Source organism: Euphorbia lathyris, chromosome 9, assembly GCF_963576675.1.
Source record: "Euphorbia lathyris chromosome 9, ddEupLath1.1, whole genome shotgun sequence".
NCBI classification, from domain to species: domain Eukaryota; kingdom Viridiplantae; phylum Streptophyta; class Magnoliopsida; order Malpighiales; family Euphorbiaceae; genus Euphorbia; species Euphorbia lathyris.
The window spans coordinates 79,442,797-79,462,124 of record NC_088918.1 but is presented as its reverse complement, the minus strand read 5'-3'; the positions used below and the strand labels follow the sequence as shown (position 1 = coordinate 79,462,124).

Genomic DNA, 19,328 nt, shown 5'->3' with positions numbered 1-19,328 from the left:
TGCTGCAGGCCAATCCTGTCTTCGTCAGACGCTAGGTTTGTTTTGTTGTATGCGTCAGATAGTCTATGCTTCTTGAAAAGGTCCTTCTGATAGATTTCTATGTCTTCTGAATTTTACTCAGAATAGGACAGGTTTTGTTTTCAACGCTGATCAATATTGAAGCTGACCTGACGACCACTCAGCTTGACATAGCGGCTTCGCCTTCAAGCTTTTCTGAAGAAGACATTTTCTTTCTCAATGCTGAGTTGTATTTTAACTCAGCTCCGGATGTGTGACTTTCATCAGCTGACTTTGTCTTGACTTTCTCTTATGGATACTTAGTTCCTGTTCTTATTAATCAACTTGCTCAACATTGAACAAACTCATTAGCACAATTAAATCAAAGCAATTAAACTTAATAGTGTTGGAATATTTTTATCATGGATATTTACTTAAATAATTTGTCAAATCAAAATCATGTGGAAAGGTGTTTCAACACACAAAACTGTGTTATTTTATATGTCCCCCATTTACAGAATACTATTATTAAAAAATCAATTTTAGCAAGCTTGCCATGAACGTGATCAAGAACATTATAATAAGCTTGATGAACATATACCCGAACCTGCTCACGAGATTTCAAGTCAAGTTTCACCGTTCTGACTCCTCTATGAATTCAGCCGAACACAGTCAGTGGCGGATCAAGGATTTGAGGGGGGGAGGGGGCAAAACTCTATGTAAATTTTTTTAGATAAAATAGCATTAATTGAAAAAATATACTTTAGTACATAATTGTTATTCGATACAAATTGTCTTAAAAAAAACTTCTAATACTAAGTAGATCGACGATGGTGGCAATTGACATCTACGATCTGTCATAGCTTGAAAACGATCTGCTGCCTCTACCTATACTGCTTCTTTTTAAGGTGTGCAAAAATACCCCTAACGTGCTGGGTCAGGAGCAATTTTACCCCTAACGTCTAAAATGATGCAATTTTAACCCTAATTTTTGTAGCCAAGAGAAATTTTACCTCTAACGTTGATAAATTGGATCAATTTCAAGCACTACTAGTTTTTGACCCGTGCGATGCACGAATTCATCTTAATATATAAATATTAACAACAAATATAATTTAATAATTACAATTAATGATATAAAGGTGCTATATAAATTAAATATTATTATTTTATTTTCATATTTAATTTAAATAATCTTTTTATAGATAAATATAATAATATAATTAAAATTAATATATTATATTATATATTATATTATATTTTTTATCAGTAAAAAATAATGAAGTGACACCTCAGCTCCATCGTTACTGTTTTATATTATATATAGATTATAAAATACAGTCATTTTTTTCTTTATTTTGCACCAATTGCATATCAATTTGTTCTAAAAAAATATATATAATGTTTTTTGTAATTTAATAATAAAATTAGAAATTAATATTTATAAATTCAGTGAATTTTTTGAATTTTTGTCTAATTCTTACAAAAGACAATATATTTTTAATATTTTTTTCACATCCCAACATATGTTTGTGATTTGTTACTATTAAAATAACGCATGTGTGAAGTATAGATGACAAGATTCGTGACCGAGAAAACAGTTTGATAAATTATTTTTTAAACTTAGCTAAATCGAGCACAGTGGCTCATTCACAGCCATACATTCAACTCATTGAACATTCTTCCATAATGTAAAATAAGGATATGAAATTTGATAAAAAGAAAAATAATTAATTAGAAAACAAAATCATTTCAGTCATAATTTTCAATGTGTATGTTTGGTTTCTCTACAAGCTGCTAAACTAATCTAATTCTAGCTTAAATAAAACTCAGATACATACAATGATACAATATACACCCATATCAAACTCTTCTCCAAAACCAAGCATTTCTGTGTGTGTGTGTGTATATATATATATATGGTACTGGTTGTGTGCTCTATTGCATATAATTAAGACTTCTCTGAGTTGTGATTCTGCATCTGCATTGAAGCACTCCTCTCGTCATTCATCGTCGCCTGAGAGATCGAAATTTTCCGAAGAGAACGATATTGCAGGCGGACATTCTCGCCACTTCCGATGATTTTAAGCAAGTACCTACAACACAAGAATCATCGATACCCTTTGTCATCGAACCAACTAAACTAAAAGGTTAAGTTGATAGTTAATGGTTTAATTCATATTAATATCTGACAGACCACCGCACGTGAATGTCCACTGGGCTTGAAGCATGCATAACACAACACACAACCATATTAACAACGTGAATGCCAACTAGACTTGAAGCATACACAAGACCATTTTACCATAACTTGAAATTTAAACAACAAAAGAGGTTGTCAGGATTCAAACCTTTGATCACTTGATTTCAGAGGCTCTGATACCATGTTAGCAAACGAATTGACTAAAAGCTTAAACTTTTAGTTAACGGCCCAATTCATACTAATATGTGACACTTCCACATTTGATCACAAAGAGTAGCGTTCTTGATCAAATTAAAATCAGTATCATCCCACAAATTACACTCATAACCACTGAATTTCACCTCTACTAACATTATGGCTGCTAAACTTCAAAATGTAATATAAAAGTCCCTCAATTTTACACTTTCTAATATTATAGACGCTAAACTTCAATTAACTCCTCAAAATGACCATTGGCGACCTCAAAATAGAAAAGTCCAAAAATTAAAGTTGTTTAGAACCACATTTACCATGGAAATACGTTTTTATTTTCTAAAATCACCATTTTCAGAGCTCTCTCTAAAAATTCACTTTTTCTTTCCTAACCAATCACCACCTAAACGAACGCAAAACAAAAAAAAAAATTGTGAAGAATTAAACTCGCTTAGAATATAATTTCATCGGTTTCACAGCGAAGGGCTACCTACCTACTAATAAGATTGAGTGCTTTTTTTTGCTAGAAAAGTTGAATGACTTTTACGTTACGTTTTGAAGTTTAGTGGTCACAATGTTAGTTGGGATAAAGTTCAGTGACCATGAGCATGATTTACCCCACAAACCACAGTTCCAAAAGAGACAAATCTTGCCCCCATCACTTCAATTTTCTATTGCAATTCAATAAGCATGTTGTAATTGTGTTACGGTATCTATATATTCATGCGATTCTAAATGATATAAATGCACTAAAAATGATATCATGTGTCGAACAGTCGCGTCAGAAGTTGTCAACAGCCCTACTTATCCTCAATGGTATTATAATATTAGTCGGCTGCTAAATACCGCCCCTAAATTACTTATCACCGCCCCCATTTGGACTTTTTTGCCCTTCTCATAATTTTGATTAAAAACTAAAAATTCTCTCTCCAAAATCATAAACCCGAACAACAATAATTGAAATTATGAAAATAATTGATGTGTAACAACCCAAACCCCGAAAATGGATGATTACGAGTCGGAAACATTAAAATTTATATTTTTTTATCATAGAACTCATGAAAATGATACATATTTTTCATGACGATTTTGCATTTTTTTCGTCATAAAAAATTGGAGAATTTTGCATCTTTCGTCACAAAAAATTGAACAATTTAGTATTTTTCGTCACTAAAAATTTTACGATTTTTGCACATTTCAAAATTTGGCCTACACGGATCCGTTTAGGCCAAATTTTGAATTTTCTCTAAAAAAAAACATTTCCCCAAGGGCAAAATTGTCCAATGGGGCGGTGATCAGTACTGTGGAGGCGGTAAATAGCAAAACCCATATGATTGAAACATTATTGTCGCAACTCACACTATCATTGATCACAACTTTCATTCACTGTACAGTTATGTAATGGGAAGGTTTTGTTGAACAAAATAGCAAGAAAGACGAGTCCTTGACTCACCAGCCATTCAGACATTGTGATGTGATAATTGCTTCCTTTCCGACAAACTTTTCTGGCGTTCGCCTATTTCCCTGTATGATTCAGCATGTCATTCAAATTTGGTATCAAACTGAGAAGCAAGAGAGTTCATAATCAATGGTAAATAACAGGCAAGGTAAAAAAACGAACCCTAATTACTACTTTCTCATTGACGGAAAATGGATACTGCACTCCCCTAAGCAAACTATCATCGGCGGTAACATCTCCATTCTCCTGGATTATAACAAAAACAAATAAATTTCTTTCAGTTCGAAAAGAGTAGTTAAACGAGCATAAGTTACTCGCATTAATCAAATTAATAATACATGAATAAAATAAATTTGCAACACGTGCACCATTTTTTGAAGGGATAATGTACCAAAATGGCCTCAAGATTTTTTGAGAAGTGTCAATTTAACATAGCAACACTTTAACCTCAACGTTTGTGAAACGGTACCAATTTAGCCTGGGTAATGGAACTTGGCGCCTCAACGTTCGTGAAGTGGTACCAATTTAGCCCCAAGTTCCGTTACCCAAAGCGGGGCTAAATTGGTAGTTTCACAAATGTTGAGGTTAAATTGACACTTCCCTAAAAACTTTAAGGTCATTTTGGTACCTTATCACTTTTTTGAATTACAGTTTGCAGATATAATAGGAATGTTGTCCAATTTCCTCAGTCCCGACTCTAATAATCTATCATAATTAAATGGAAAAACACATAACTTGGCCCCTGCAATTCTCGAGCTTCTTCTATGATAACGACAATAACAACCACCAAACCTTCATCTTAACTTACTTAGGATAAACTGTTAAAAATACAATATTTAGAGAGGTGTGGCACTTGAAGATCATTTCAGAAGTTTTGAACACTCAAATTTCAGTTGTGCTTAGACCTGTTCATGGGTTGGACCGGGCTGGGCTCGGGCTTAACCGGGCTTACCAATAATATCATTTCTCCAGGTCCAAATTAGCCCATAACTTTCAAAGTACGGGCTCGGGCCGGGCTGGGCTCGAGCCAAAAATACAAATCCCCAGCCCAGCCCGTCCACAATGTTTCAAATTCTATAAGAAAATAAATATGGATAAAGTTTGAATTTTTTTTCCTATTCTACTAATAAACCAACATCAGACTACTTTAAATAACAAACTTCCTGGAAATAGCTAATCCTAAATGTATTTTTTATAAATTTATAAATACAAACTAATCAACAAATAATCCATAAAGTATAACTGATTATGAAATACAATTAATAAATGGTACTGTTTTTTTTATAAACTACAAATAGTATATCATCAATTGAAATAGTACAGCTAAAGTTTTATAATTTTATTTTATATTTGAAAATGTTACATATTTTATATTTAAGAAACTGAAAAAATCTATTTTTGGAATATAAAGTTTTTTTTAATTTGAATATAAAGTTTATTAAACTATAAAATTAATTAAACTAAGATTATTATTAAAAATTCGGACCGGACCGGGCTGGACCTGGGTTTTGAGATAGATCCCAGGCCCAACCTACTTTATATTCGGGCCTAAGCGGGCTTGGACTGGACTGGGCCTATTATGAAATATATATGTCCAAGCCCAGTCTCTGAAGAGCGGGCCTGGACGGGTTGGGCAGGCCAGTGGGCTTTTGAACAGGTCTAACTTGTGCTCTCATATATACCTTCAAATTTGTACTCTTATAAAGATTTTTTTGGGAGCCGTAAAGAACACAAGGTACGCAATGAAAAGTATGGTCCTTCACAAAGGCAGGCTGGGTAAGAAAAGTTCCATTATTTTCTACTCTACTTAAAAAGGAGAGCGAGAGAAATGAAAAAATTAAGAACTTTGAGGGCTCAAACAATTGAAATGCGAGTAAACACTCCCCTCCCCCCCTTTTCTGCAAAAGAAGGGAATAAAAACAGTGTGTTTTGCCTATATAAATTAGAATGCAGAATGACAAATGCTCTTACTTATCAACCCATGTTTGACAATAAACAAGAAGCAATACCAGATCTCATCCAGGCACAATGAGCAATGATAACACCTAGGAAGCCGGTGTGTGGCAAACGGCATTTTTAAGAAATATGAGACACGGGTACGGCAGGGATACGTCAAATTCATATATATATATATATATATATATATAACATTTGTAAGTCATTATAAACTATAAATAACATCCATAGTAAGTCATTAATTCATCAAAAAAAATATTTAATACTTCAAACTATTGATTATTTAACACCAAAAAAGGGGCGGCTGCTAGATATTCTTTTCTTTAGATTTTGCATTCTTTCTTTTTTGTTAGGGTTTTATTTTTAATATCAACTCCTCTTTTTTGTAAAATTATTTTAAAAAAATCTATATATTCTACTTAATTAACTCAGAAGCTGTGTCCCCAAAGTGTCTCACAAGTGTCCCATATTAGAGCATCTCCAATAGGGTGACATGACTCTCTAAATTGTCAAATTTAGCTAGCCATTTAGAGAGTGACCACTCCAACAAGGTGACATGGCTCTCTAAAATAAATAGCTAGCCATTTTCACTAGTTAAATTTGGCTAGTCTCTTTGGCTAGCTATTTCTATTTTTTATTCATTCTTTCTCTTTCCTCTTTGTATCTTTTTTCTACTTTTTCTTTTTTTCTTTAAATTTAATCACTTTTAATGATAAAATAATCAAATAGAGAGTCAAATAGCTAGCATGGTTGGAGCAAGACATAAATTTGGCTAGCTAGATTTAACTAAACTAATATTTTATATTATTTTAGAGAATCAAATAGCTAGTTAGTGTTGGAGATGCTCATAAAAAAACACTTACTTTGGAGTGTCGGATGCGTGTCTCCCAATGCCCCGGAGTGTCTCGTACATTGACCTCCTAGAAGTGTCGGTGCTTCCTAGGATAACACCTACATCCTAGAAGTGTAAGTGCTTCCTAGGATAACACCTATCTACAAGCAGTTGTGGAGCATGCACAAATTACTGAACATTAATCATAAAGTATATTTGGTCCATACCCTACTTGATCTTTTGATGTGATCTGTTTGGTCACCCATTTCTTTGCGACGTTTCCGGAGAGCAGCATTATGAAATAATCGCCGATCATCCTCTTGTTTCACTGCTGCAGCTGCAGCTCTTAAAGCTACATACAAGTCAAAATTTAAGAACAAATATGAATTAGAAGGCATTGAAAGGAAATTAATATGCAACACAACTACATGAGACTGATGCAGTTGATAGAGCGAGTTAAAAATTTCAAGTTACATATAAAACCAATGAAGACCTTACCAAAATTAGGAATGGAAGACCCAGGCTCGATTTGTGCATTGCAGAGAGTACATCTCGACTGTGGTGCAAAAAGAAAGTTCCTTTTATAAGTAAGACTAAGTAAAAACAAACAAGAAATATCTTCATAAAACAAATTAAAGGGTCAACGAAATTATATGATAATTAAAACAGAATCATTGACCATCTAAAACCAAAAAGGACATACTAGAAACAATTAATACATGATTCTTTTCTTCCTCTGATATAGAACTAGTAAGATGTCATGGACCCAATTGAACTAAAAGCTCAAGCTGATAGTTAAGGCTCAATCATAGATCTTATATTAATCACTGACACACCCCCACACTCAAATGCCCTTTGGGCTTGCAGCCCTCGAACCCTCGACCGTTTAGTCCAAGAGGCTCTGATACCATGTCATGGAACCAATTGAACTAAAAGCTGAAGCTGATAGTTAAAGCTCAATCATAGATCTTATATTGATCTCTGACATAAGACAACATAATAGAAGAAAATAGAAGGATGAAATCACATAAAAGGTCGCCTCATTGCCCCAACCATCCTTTTAAATAATGTACAAGAACTTATATCAAAGAAAAATCCAAGCCAGAAAGGGTCCGAAGCCACCATATTCAATTTCCTCTATCGGGGTACTTCTGAACCATCTTTTGGAAATTTCGTTTATTCCTCTTGAGTGGCTACTTTTCCAACATTTTTTGACATCACCTACTAACATTCAATAAGATACTTTGGAAAGGACACTCCTTACTTTCCAAAAGATGGCGCAAAATCAGACATTACAATGCTAGTATCTTCCTCCTAAACTGCTCCATTCATACCTCCTCTTCTATCCCCCATTATCTTAAAGATATGAACTTCTAAGTCCTAACCCATAATAGATTTGGGTCCTCAAGAACTTCTCTGGTAGTCTTGTTTTGACTATAAGATTAATAAATGCATAGGAGAGTACAAAGACTAGAAATTGAAATTATACCGATTAAAAGTATATCATTTGTTAAAGCTAACCAGTAGTGAACTTAAGAACATAGCTATTAAAGGCGCATGGCGAACTAAGGCGCTAGGGGTCCTGGAGCCTTGGCGCATGACGCGCACCATAGCGAGACAAGGCGCACTTATAAAAACAAAAATTATAAAACTATAAAACTAACATAAAATGCAATGAATACTAAATCATGACAATATTAAGCATAAATAAGTTTTAAAATGCAAAATAAACCCCATGTTAGAAAGCTAAAGTTGAATACTAAATCCTAAATTCCACTCCTCATCAAAACTCTCCAAATTAATCACCCATGTTGAATTTGAATTCCCTTTACTGCTTTGTTTCTATTTGAATTCGTTTTCTGTGTTTTGTTCTACTAAACTTCTTCCTCTTATAATAAGATTTTGTGGTTGTCTCTTCTAATTAATTCAAATGTATAATCCCTCTCTTCCTTTTTAATATTTGTTTTTTTTTTCTCATTTTGGACCCTTCAGAACACTTGTTCCATATATGTAACTGTCAAAAACCCCATAAAACTGCCCCTAACTCACCAAGGCGTGCCTTTGGCAACTGCCCCTTGGCGCAAAATGGCGCACCAGGCGCGTGCCATGGCGGTTGCGCCACGCCATGGGGGTGTCACGGCGCTAAGGCCTGCGCCTGGTGCGCCATGCACCATAGGCGCACCTTTAATAACTATGCTTAAGAAAAACTGAGTATAGAAACTATATGAATGTAGAATATACTCTTATGTCTAATGTACGTTATTCACGCCTTTTAGCCTAAGGTCTTATCATTTTAATAAATCAAAGATGCATTTGTAGTTTTCAGCTCAACTGGTATAATTTCAGATATATTTATGGGTTCTTGTTAATATAGGAAGACATCATTAAAGTCTGACTATAACCTGTATTAGGAGCATTTTACAAATCCAAATCCTTTGAGAGATTAGGATTGATATGAGTCTATTGTCTTAGGGCATGCTTGGTTCAACGGTTAACTAATAGTTGTTGTTGCTGCTGTTAGCTGATTAATTAATTAATTAATTATTAGTGTTTGGTAAAATTATGATTTACTGTTAGTATGTAAAATGTTTAATATGGACATGTTTTAAATTAATCAATATAAATAAATTATAAAAATAAAAATTGTCACACAAATTAATAAAAACAATCTAAATAACTAAATAAAAACTGAAAGTGATAATTTATTGAATGGAGCAAAACCTTGTTCTTTCATTCAGTAATAATATTATAGAGCTAAGAAGGATAATTTTGCCAACATCATATAAATACGAACAGTTCATGAAAAGCTTCAAAAATCTCCAAAAAGCTGTTGTTTCTATTAAAAAAAAAAAGCTAAAAGTTGTTGTATAAGCCTAACCAAACACCAATCCGAAAAGCTGAAACAAACACCCCCTTAATGTCTTATACATATACAACAACAACAACAAAGCCTTAGTCCCGAAATGATTCGGGATCGGCTAACATGAACCATCATATAAAATCGTGAAATCAAGTCGTGTCGGCGATATAAATTCTCTCCCTCCACTCCCTCCTATCCACTACCATATTTTCCTCAATCCCCAATAAACTCATATCACTCTCGATCACCCTCTTCCAAGTTTGCTTAGGTCTTCCCCTACCACTTACCGTTACATCCTTTTGCCACTCTTCAATCCTCCTAACCGGCGCATCAAGTGTTCTTCGGCTTACATGGCCAAACCATCTAAGTCGGTTTTCCCTCATTTTATTCTCAATAGATGTAACCCCTACTTTTGTCCTAATTATTTCATTACTCACCCGATCCTTTCTCGTATGATCACACATCCATCTCAACATACGCATCTCCGCCACCGACATCTTATGAATGTGACAGTGTTTCACTGCCCAACACTCCGTACCATATAACAATGCTGGTTTAATTGACGTGCGATAGAATTTTCCTTTCAATCTATTAGGCATGTCGGGGTCACAAAGGAAACCTGTAGCACTCTTCCACTTCGTCCAACCAGATTTAATCCTATGAGCAACATCTTCATCTACTTCTCCATCCGTTTGGATAATAGACCCTAAATACCGAAAGCAATCTGAGGTATGGACAACACTCCAAATATTTTGTCATACTTCGGCTCAACTTAAAGCCTCTAGATTCCAAAGTTTGTCTCCATAGTTCCAACTTCCTCTCCACGCCTTCTTTCGTCTCATCAACCAACACAATATCATCTGCAAACAACATGCACCATGGTATACCATCTTGAAGTGAACTCGTTAGTTCATCCATAACGATGGCAAAAAGAAATGGGATAAATGCGGAACCTTGATGCACTCCAATCGTAATAGGGAACTCTTCAGTCTTCCCAACACTAGTACGTACACTCGTGCACGCTCCCTCATACATGTCCTTTATAATGTCTTACACATATAGGACTAATTAAACTCTATAAATATAGCAACAATGCTAGTAACCTGTTTAGGTCAGTTTCAGTCAATGCAATAATTTGTACAATTATTGTTTTGAATTGTGTCATCCTCCTAAAAATGATTTCAATACCCCACCATCCCGATGCTATTGACAACACAGTATACTTAGCCAAGAATATAAGCCTCTAATACATTCCTAGATCAAAAGTTCTCATGAAAGCTATAAAAAATCTAAATTTCACAAACGCAAAATAAATGAACTCGTACCTTTGACAATACAAAGTCTTCAAAATGCCAAATAATAAATAATTTGAGCAATGTTCAAAGCTACAACTTATTCTCCACTTTGCATACCTCATCTATGACAATATTTTTCGAATTCCAATCTACCTCATAATTTTTTAAAACTCAACGTTTAAGACTGTTATCAATAAGTTATCCAAACCATTGGAAGATTCAAGGCATTAACAAATTCAACAACCATATAGCTAAATGAAGTACATGTTTGGATGAACCAAATGCATTCTATTATTTGTAGTAAAGAGAAGAAGAAACCAACATCTATTCACACATCAAACTTATACAGATTTCTTTAAGATTTAAGACACTAGTACATCTTAGTTATTCAGAAAATAACGCATATCCTACTCACCATTTCAAAAACTCTCTTTAGCATGAGACCTCCGAAGGAATGTCCACATGAGAAAAACACAGCATCATCAAGAAATGCACCTCTACAACACCAAGAACCAAAAAGGTAAAAAATGAGGAGATGCAATTGAGAAATTGAATGGAACTTAATTAAAAAAAAATCCAATTAGTACATATCCAAGAAATATGAAACATAATAGAAAGAACAATATATCAATTTATTATACAAAACAACTACTCATTCTTCTAGCATTTTCTACCATCAGAACAATGATATGATTCTCAACCTATTAGAGCAATAGAATCTGACATAATTGAGTTCAGAACAGAGAATGCCACAATATCTAAGACATGTGAAGGAGACGTTTCAAGAATTACTACTAGGAATAGTCAAATACTGTTTAATTACACATAGGTAAATATCATTGAAACAGACAACTCGCAAAGCAAATATAGTAAAAGAATGTCATAAACAATTTTCAATGGTTATTACCAAAAGCATGTTGCATACTAGTTAGACACAATCATAATGGTGATATATTTAGATGAATGCAAAAGTGCTTGGGAAAATGAAGTTCAAAACATGAATAGGTCAACAAAGGGCAATGAAATGTATGTTTCTTAAAGAAATGGAAGAGCTAAACCAAAGTACATTGGCATGCAAAAAATAATGCGAATGAACTTAGGCAAAAGATACAGGGCTTAAACATTGCAATGAAATGAATTAAATAGTATAAAACAATATGACTGTTTACAGCCTTAAAAGTTGAAATTACTCCAAAAAGGCAGACTGTGAACCCAATTACTTTGAAACTATTCTTTGGCCATTCTAGAATTTCTATGATCAGATCATCCAAAATATCAAATCTATCTTAAAAGCAACTTATACTTGCCTTTAACCATCTTAACAGTTAAAATATCAAATTGTTCATTAAATAGACAGGGCCAAATTGGTTCAAAATTAACTTTTTCAACTCAAATTCGTCCTGACCTTGTCATCTTTTTCTCAAATCAATTCAAAATTATAGTCGTCCAAATCACAAACTGAAACTTTGTTACAAAATCATGAATCACATGCACATGCCATTTTGGGTTGATATTGACCTAGATATCAAGTTTATCAATTGGTATGAAATATTCATTTTGGGCCTACTTTATCCTGCTTGCCAAAATTATAATCCAACGTGAGAATTTTTTTTCCACATCAAGATCCAAATGATCTCTTCATAACAACACCTAGAACAGTAATCTAGTTACAATCAGGATATGCCACTTTAAATATTGAGTAAAGAACACACCAGTAGTCACTAAACTTATCACTTAATAACAGAAGGGATCTATAACTTTCATCAAATTTTAATGTTGTTGCAATAGAAAGTCACCCATCATAAGCTGGCCACTCATTCGCCAGCGTGGCAAATATTAGAAGTATCCAACATTGAACCTAATGCTTCCAAAAAAAAAAAAAAAAAAAATCAACTAGCAATGCATTAGGAACCCAACCTCTTTACTCCCCAATAAGATAAGAAAAGAAAAACAAACGTTAATTTGTTGGAGTGTAAGGTTTCTCACTGAATTATGATTAATAATTTGCTTATATGACAATCCTAGCAATTTTATTTCATATAGTATGCTTATCTTTTTTTCTCTTTTCTGGTTCACTTTTGCCATAAAACGTTCTGGATATGAAATCGAAGAGTGTACTAGATATATGATATGGTTTAGTCATGTCATATTTTGCTTACAACTAGTTCGATTCTGTTATTAATTCTATCAGTCCCAAAGAATAGAAAGTTGATGGTGAAGTGACAGAGGAAAGAGGAGCAACATACTGGATTTCTTAAAAAAAAAAAAAGAAAAAAAAAAAGTGAAAAAGTCAAGTATTACCAATGTTTTCAAATTACCACATCAGAAATAATTTCATTTGTGATAGCAAATATAGATTCATTTATAATCGTAGTGTCAGCAAATCACTACTGAATTCAGGTGGTTGACTTCCAGTTGCAACAAAATTAACTTTCATATAGAATCACAACAAAATAATTTAGACCCTTTTTTAATTAAATGACAAAATAATAATCAACTGTGAATTGGTACATTAGCAAATCAACCACCAAATTTGAATCAGTGACTTCCCCTGCCACAAAATTGAAAAATTTGATGACTAAAAAATCACAAATTGAATTTCAGTACCTTTTTGCAATTAAGATATAAAATCAGTGACCAACAATGCAATTACCCTGCCATTATCACATAGAGATGGCAATATCTCGTTTGAATCCAAATCTTAAGTGAGAGAAACTTGGACATTGTCATGCTTATGCCTAAGCAAAAATAGAAAAGCACAAAGAACAACTTACGATAATGGATCAGAAAGAACACTTCTCAATGATGGTTCTTTAGTCAAATTAGATCGAGCAACCTGCAAATTCAAGATTCACTATCATATTTCATATGATAGATAGTTGAAATGAAAATTCAGTTCATGTATTTGTAAAAGAAAAATAGTTAATTAATAACAAACAAATTTCTGGCAAAGGAGTAAATGGTGAAAAATAGAAATTATTCTTTCAAAAGGCTTGCCAAGCAGCATGCTACATTTTTAACTTTAACCATGTTCTATTCCCAAGAGCTTATAGATGAAAAACTCAGTCAAATATAAAACAAGCAATGCTACTAAAGAAAAACAATTTCATCTACTATTGATGTTATTTATAAATTTCTATTTTCCTGTTGAAAAGAGGTGTATATTTATTTAGGAGTTTTATGTCATGCATTATGGTAAATTTTTAGAGAGTTTTCTTAAAAGTATATTTTTACTACTTTAGAGTTCCATATGGATTCTCTCAATTAGAAGACAGTAAAATATGTAACTGAGTAAGTCACAAGTATTCAAGCATACTGATGTCATCAAGTCAACCCCTTGTCTTTCTCGCTGATAAAAGAAATTTGGATTTTATGCTTGCTACTTTTTCCTTCATCTAGTTTACTTTACTAAAATCACGTTTGTTATTCTTCATTGTGGTGCTCCAGAAAAGCTCCATGTCATTGCAGCAGCAGCATTATAGACACCAACCTTCATTAGGCATTCAAGTTTTGCCAAAACAAAAGCATTACTAGGTATTAAGCAGATCCAAACTATTTCCTACATCAAAGAAGTTTGCAACTGTTTATCTAAGAACGTTTTTGGGAGCTAAATATCTGTAGGGTATTTGTTCTCGATGAAAAGAAAGTTAATAAAACCACTTAAAACTACTAGGAACCGACAATTTGACCACTACCTAGTTCAGCACTACCCAAATCAAGCAACTGAGAGAGGAAAAGAAATTGATTGACAAAAAGATACGAGGCTTATATCTACTTACATAATTGTTATCAGGTTGACTGCACATGACATCCTCCTCAGCAGAGAGATCATCCATAAACTGACTAACAGATATTGGCACATAACTTTGGGGTATGACATGACCAGCTGCTGCAATTGGAGAACAATCTAATATAGCATTGCCCTGTGGTATAAGCCTAAATGCCAATGAAATCCTGCAATGACAAAATGAAGTTAAAGGTCAAAATCAATCTCAATCCCTGATATATATTCATAAAATAAAACAAAATGAACGATTAAAAACCAACTCTAACCAAAAGAGTTGTACCTCCCACCATTATTAGTGCCTGATGAGTGATCAGGAGCAGCTCTATATGAAGCAGCAGGATGACTCTTAAATCAGTCAATCAAATGGTGGCCAAAGGATGGAAAGGTGTCACTTCAGTTACTTGACAATAAGTGCAAGAACAGAATTGACCAATTACTTGATCCGTAAATTAATAGATCATGAGTCCAAAACATCAGTTCACCTATGTTGCACGGAAACAAAAATGGAAATGGAAACTGAAATGGACAACTGGAAACGTTATTTCTGAAAAAATATAGCTAGGAAACAGTAATGGAGACGGAAAAGAAAGGGAAACCGACACGGACACGAAACATGGAAACGCTACGAAAAACATCCAACATTAAATTCATTCATCGTAATGGAGATGAAAATCCAAACATTCCAAGGTATAATGCAACCAAAAAGCAGTATGTATCATTAGCAAAACTGATAGCTTAGCTCTAATATACAGAACATTCTAACTCTCTGCTTACGAGATACAACACACGCTTAATTTAAATCTAGGAATAAACTAAAAACTCACCAATTACAAAAAAGATTTTAAACTATAATCTGTAGTACCGAAAAGGGTCAATTTGTGAGATCATACACTTCCTATAATACCTCATGAAAGTAAAGACTTATAGTTAAGTAATAGTTACACTTTACGAGCCCGTGTCCTCTGTTTAGTGGCATGTTGGACTACTTTTTCCTCCACTGGGAGACCCTTCTGCCTACGAACAGCGTCAATGAGTTTTCTTGCCGTATTTGGCAGAACACTGGCACCATCTCCAAACTCTTCAATTTCCTCTTCTGTTTTGGGTACAAAAAAGGGATCCTCGGAAAGTTCTTCCCAATGGCTAAGAACAAGAAGAGCGCTTGCTGCTCCTGAAGTCCATCTTCTAAGTTCATCAGCAAAACCAAAGCTCTCGGAAACAGGTACATATGCGTGGACTGTGAAAAGTGGAGACCCTTCCTGCATTTCCTCCTTCAAAACCCTTGCCCGTTTCCGATTAAGCACTGCATACATAGCACCCAGATATTCGGTTGGGGTGTTCAACTCACAAAAGTACATTGCTTCAACAAGCCTGGGTTTGTTCTGAAGTAAAGCTGCTCTACAAGCATCCTTCACTGCTGCCATAACCTGTCCCGTGAAGATAACATCACGCTCAAACTGCTGAATAGATTCGGACTCACCAGACTGTTCAGCTGGTGGAGATATGGAAACCTCAACAACAAAAGCTACTCCCCACATTGGTTCTTCACATAAAGGTCCAGCATCTGTTGCAAGTTGGAACCCAGTCACTACACTATTCTGAAGAGTCTCTGCTTTCATGTATAATCCCCGCGTGCCTTCAACGGTAGTATCACCAACCATATCATTGTCACTAGAGTCATCCAGCAAGCCCAATTTTTCAGAAACATGAGGTGAACCCCCAATAAGAACTGAGAAATCGTCACTCTTTTTTTTCAAATCCGGAGTGAAGAGGATGTTAGGACCTACATGTCTAGGACCAAGTGCCCATATATTCTTAACAAATTTTTGCCATTTCTTTTTGTATTTCTCAGCTCGATCCTTGTCATTGTCATTCCATGAAGAAATTTCACTTTCTACAGCATCCATTATCCGTTTTTTTAGCACTTCTACAGGATTGTCCTCTTGTATAATGCTTGTTTTCTGTGCCTTGACATCTCTATTAGATTGCGACAGCTTGCCACCGATAATATCTCCAAGTATATCAGCACTTTCATCAAGCACCTTGGTTAGTGCAGGTGGAAGTTTCATGACTTGAACCCGAACAACACATCTTCCGTTTGGTGTCACCTTCTCAACATAATCTGAGGTTCTACTCAATGAATTCAGATTTTCTAAAGCATTGGATGCATGACCTTCAATGGTCTCCTTATATGACACAAGAGGCGGAGAGACTTCCAGGCTCACCTTTGCAAATCTGTCCTTCAAATCCTTTATGCACCTCTCCAAGTGAACTTCTCCAGCAGCAGAAAGAACATTCTCACCTCTAGAAGAAACCGTGACCTCTACAAACGGATCTGCCCTGTTCAAAAGCCTCAGGCCTCTCAGCAAAGCAGTCATGTCTGCAGGATCAGAAGGTTCAACTGCAACTCTTAGAGTTGGGGAAACCTGAAATGCCATACTGGAGAAAGGCCAAGAGTTTCTTGTTGATGAAAGAGTAGCACTTTTTAAAATATGTTGGCCAAGGCCTCTGATTGCCACGACATTCCCTGCTTTGACAGAGGCTACTGGTTTCAAACCTTGACCCATCATGAGATACAATGACTGCAACTCGGCCTCCTGCACATGCTTCTGCATTGACTCTCCCTTTAATGGATCATATAATGCTGAAAGCACAAACACTCGTTGTCCTGCACATAAAACCCCACTAAAAACTCTTGCAAATGCAAGGAAACATTCTTCAGATTCACTCCCATTTTCATCAATATGACTGTTCAAAATATCCCCACTCGGACCCCTTGAAGGTAGCATCTTTGTCGGTACAGCAAACATCTTGGATACAAAGGCAACCAAAGGTGCTTCAGGGTTGGAATCACAAATCTCAACTGATTTTCTCACAAGGTGGGCATCATCAATAATGCTCGAGTCAACATCATGTAAAGCCTCTCTCTCGGGAAGCAGTCGTGAAACTCGGAAAGACTGGGCAGAAATTGGGTCTGGCATGCACTTTACAACCATCGACAAAATTGCATCTGACAAAGGAAGCCAGCGGCTCAAGACAGCTTGAAGCACAAACTTAGGATCCTTATTCTGAAGTTCACGAGGTGGCACATTCAAATTAAATGACTTAATGACTTTCTCGAGTAACCCTTTATTCCCATCAGGCTCTATGGCTGACTGATAAACCTGCCACAGTGGCTCAAGCACAAACTGAACGAACATCGGTCGAGCCTTACTTACTCCTTCAACTCCTTTCTTCCCTACAATCATTTTAGTCTTGGGAATGAAATACCTAGGACCCCATAGAGCTTTCCGCAATGCAGCTGAGCTTGCTCCAAGTTTTGAAGCATAAAATTCAGCAAACTCGCAAATAGAAAACCCCCACCCATCTAATGCACAAACAAATGCTACATTCCCCTTCTGCGGTTGAAAAGTATCCTCTTCATCATCCTCTATAAACTCGAGATTTTCATCACCCAATTCATCAGATGGCCCAGCAAGTAATGAATCAACATCAGATAAATACTTTTCTGACTTATATGTACTCATTATACTATTTACCTCATGAACAATCCTCAACAACCGGGTATAAGCTTCCATGGGACTTAACTTCAACTCACAAATCAACCTATCAATCTTATTAAGAACCAAACATGGAGTGAGCTTCTCAATCCAAGATTGCCTCAATACAGCATGAGTCTGTATATGAACCCCCTCAACAGCATCAACCAAAACCAATGCCCCATCACTCAATCTTGCAGCAGTAGAAACCTCACTACAAAAATCCATATGGCCAGGAGAATCTATGAGGTTTATCGAATATTCTTTATAATGAAGACCTATTGATGAACTCTTCATTGTTATTGCACGCCTCTGTTCCTCATCAAGATAATCCATAAACCTAAGTTTTCCAGCTAATTTTGGGTGAATCAAACCACCACCAGTGGCAGCAATCAAGTGGTCAGCAAGAGTAGTTTTTCCATGATCAACATGTGCTAATATGCATATGTTTCGAATATTTTCCGTTTCGAAATCACTCATTTTGCTGAAATTATATAGAACAGATAGCTATCAGAAGATCAACAGCAAAAGCAGTGAAACAAAACTTGTTCCAGTAAGCAAATACCCAATTCGGTAACCTAGAGAAAAACGAAAATGTCCTTCTACTGCTCTCCCGGCTGCGAACTCGAACCCAGATAGTTAAGAAAGCAGGGGCTAAGACGAGCTTCGGGCTCCTCGCGTAACCGGCTCACCTCCCGCCCCTCTACCCTGAATCTGAGGGATCGAATTAAACTGCTTACAAACGGAAGGAACACGTTTTGTAAGAGCAAGCACGGAAAAATTAAGGAATCAATTCGATTACCGGTAGTGGTGGCTGGAGGGGAAGGTGTTCGGCGGCGGCGGCACCAGTTGAATCGAAGGGAAGAGGGCTGTGGAAGTCGGTGATAATCAAAATGTGCGAGAAAACAACACTGGCTTTTAAATTGGCAAAATCATATTTAAGCCCCTAAATTTTGTATGCTTTAAGGATTAAATCCTTAATCAATTATTTTTTACATTGAGCCTTGATCATTGATTTTGTTATGGATTTAGCCCTTATTTAATTTTTTTTGTCAAGTTTGGGTGGCATGCATCGTTAGAACGGTTCAGCTTATTGACGTGAACAAACAAAAATATAAGTTTATTGACTAAGATGGGCAGAGAGTAAAAAGTAACAAGAAATTACAAAAATTAATTTCTAGTAGGTTCTTCCAAACTCGATCTTCTCATCT

At 35.3% G+C, this 19,328-nt stretch overlaps 1 protein-coding gene across 4 annotated transcripts; it reads right to left on the bottom strand.

Annotated features, from left to right (window-relative positions):
* Window positions 1–1,707: 1,707 nt before the first annotated feature.
* LOC136207365 (ribosome assembly protein 1) lies at window positions 1,708–19,009 on the bottom strand. 4 transcript variants are annotated; one of them, XM_065998631.1, is made up of 9 exons: window positions 15,524–19,009; window positions 14,574–14,748; window positions 13,569–13,630; window positions 11,210–11,291; window positions 7,138–7,195; window positions 6,867–6,991; window positions 4,014–4,097; window positions 3,846–3,916; window positions 1,708–2,093 (listed from the first exon to the last, which is right to left on the bottom strand). In XM_065998631.1, exons 1-9 carry the CDS (start codon window positions 18,595–18,597, stop codon window positions 1,949–1,951), a joined length of 3,876 nt encoding a protein of 1,291 aa, XP_065854703.1. In that variant the 5' UTR covers window positions 18,598–19,009; the 3' UTR covers window positions 1,708–1,948. The 4 variants fall into 4 exon arrangements, 2 of the variants coding, with proteins under 2 accessions (XP_065854703.1, XP_065854704.1); XR_010676614.1 differs by lacking the exon at window positions 1,708–2,093 and adding an exon at window positions 6,671–6,758 and having other exon boundaries at window positions 3,871–3,916; XR_010676613.1 differs by lacking the exon at window positions 1,708–2,093 and having other exon boundaries at window positions 3,870–3,916; window positions 6,671–6,991.
* Window positions 19,010–19,328: the final 319 nt, after the last annotated feature.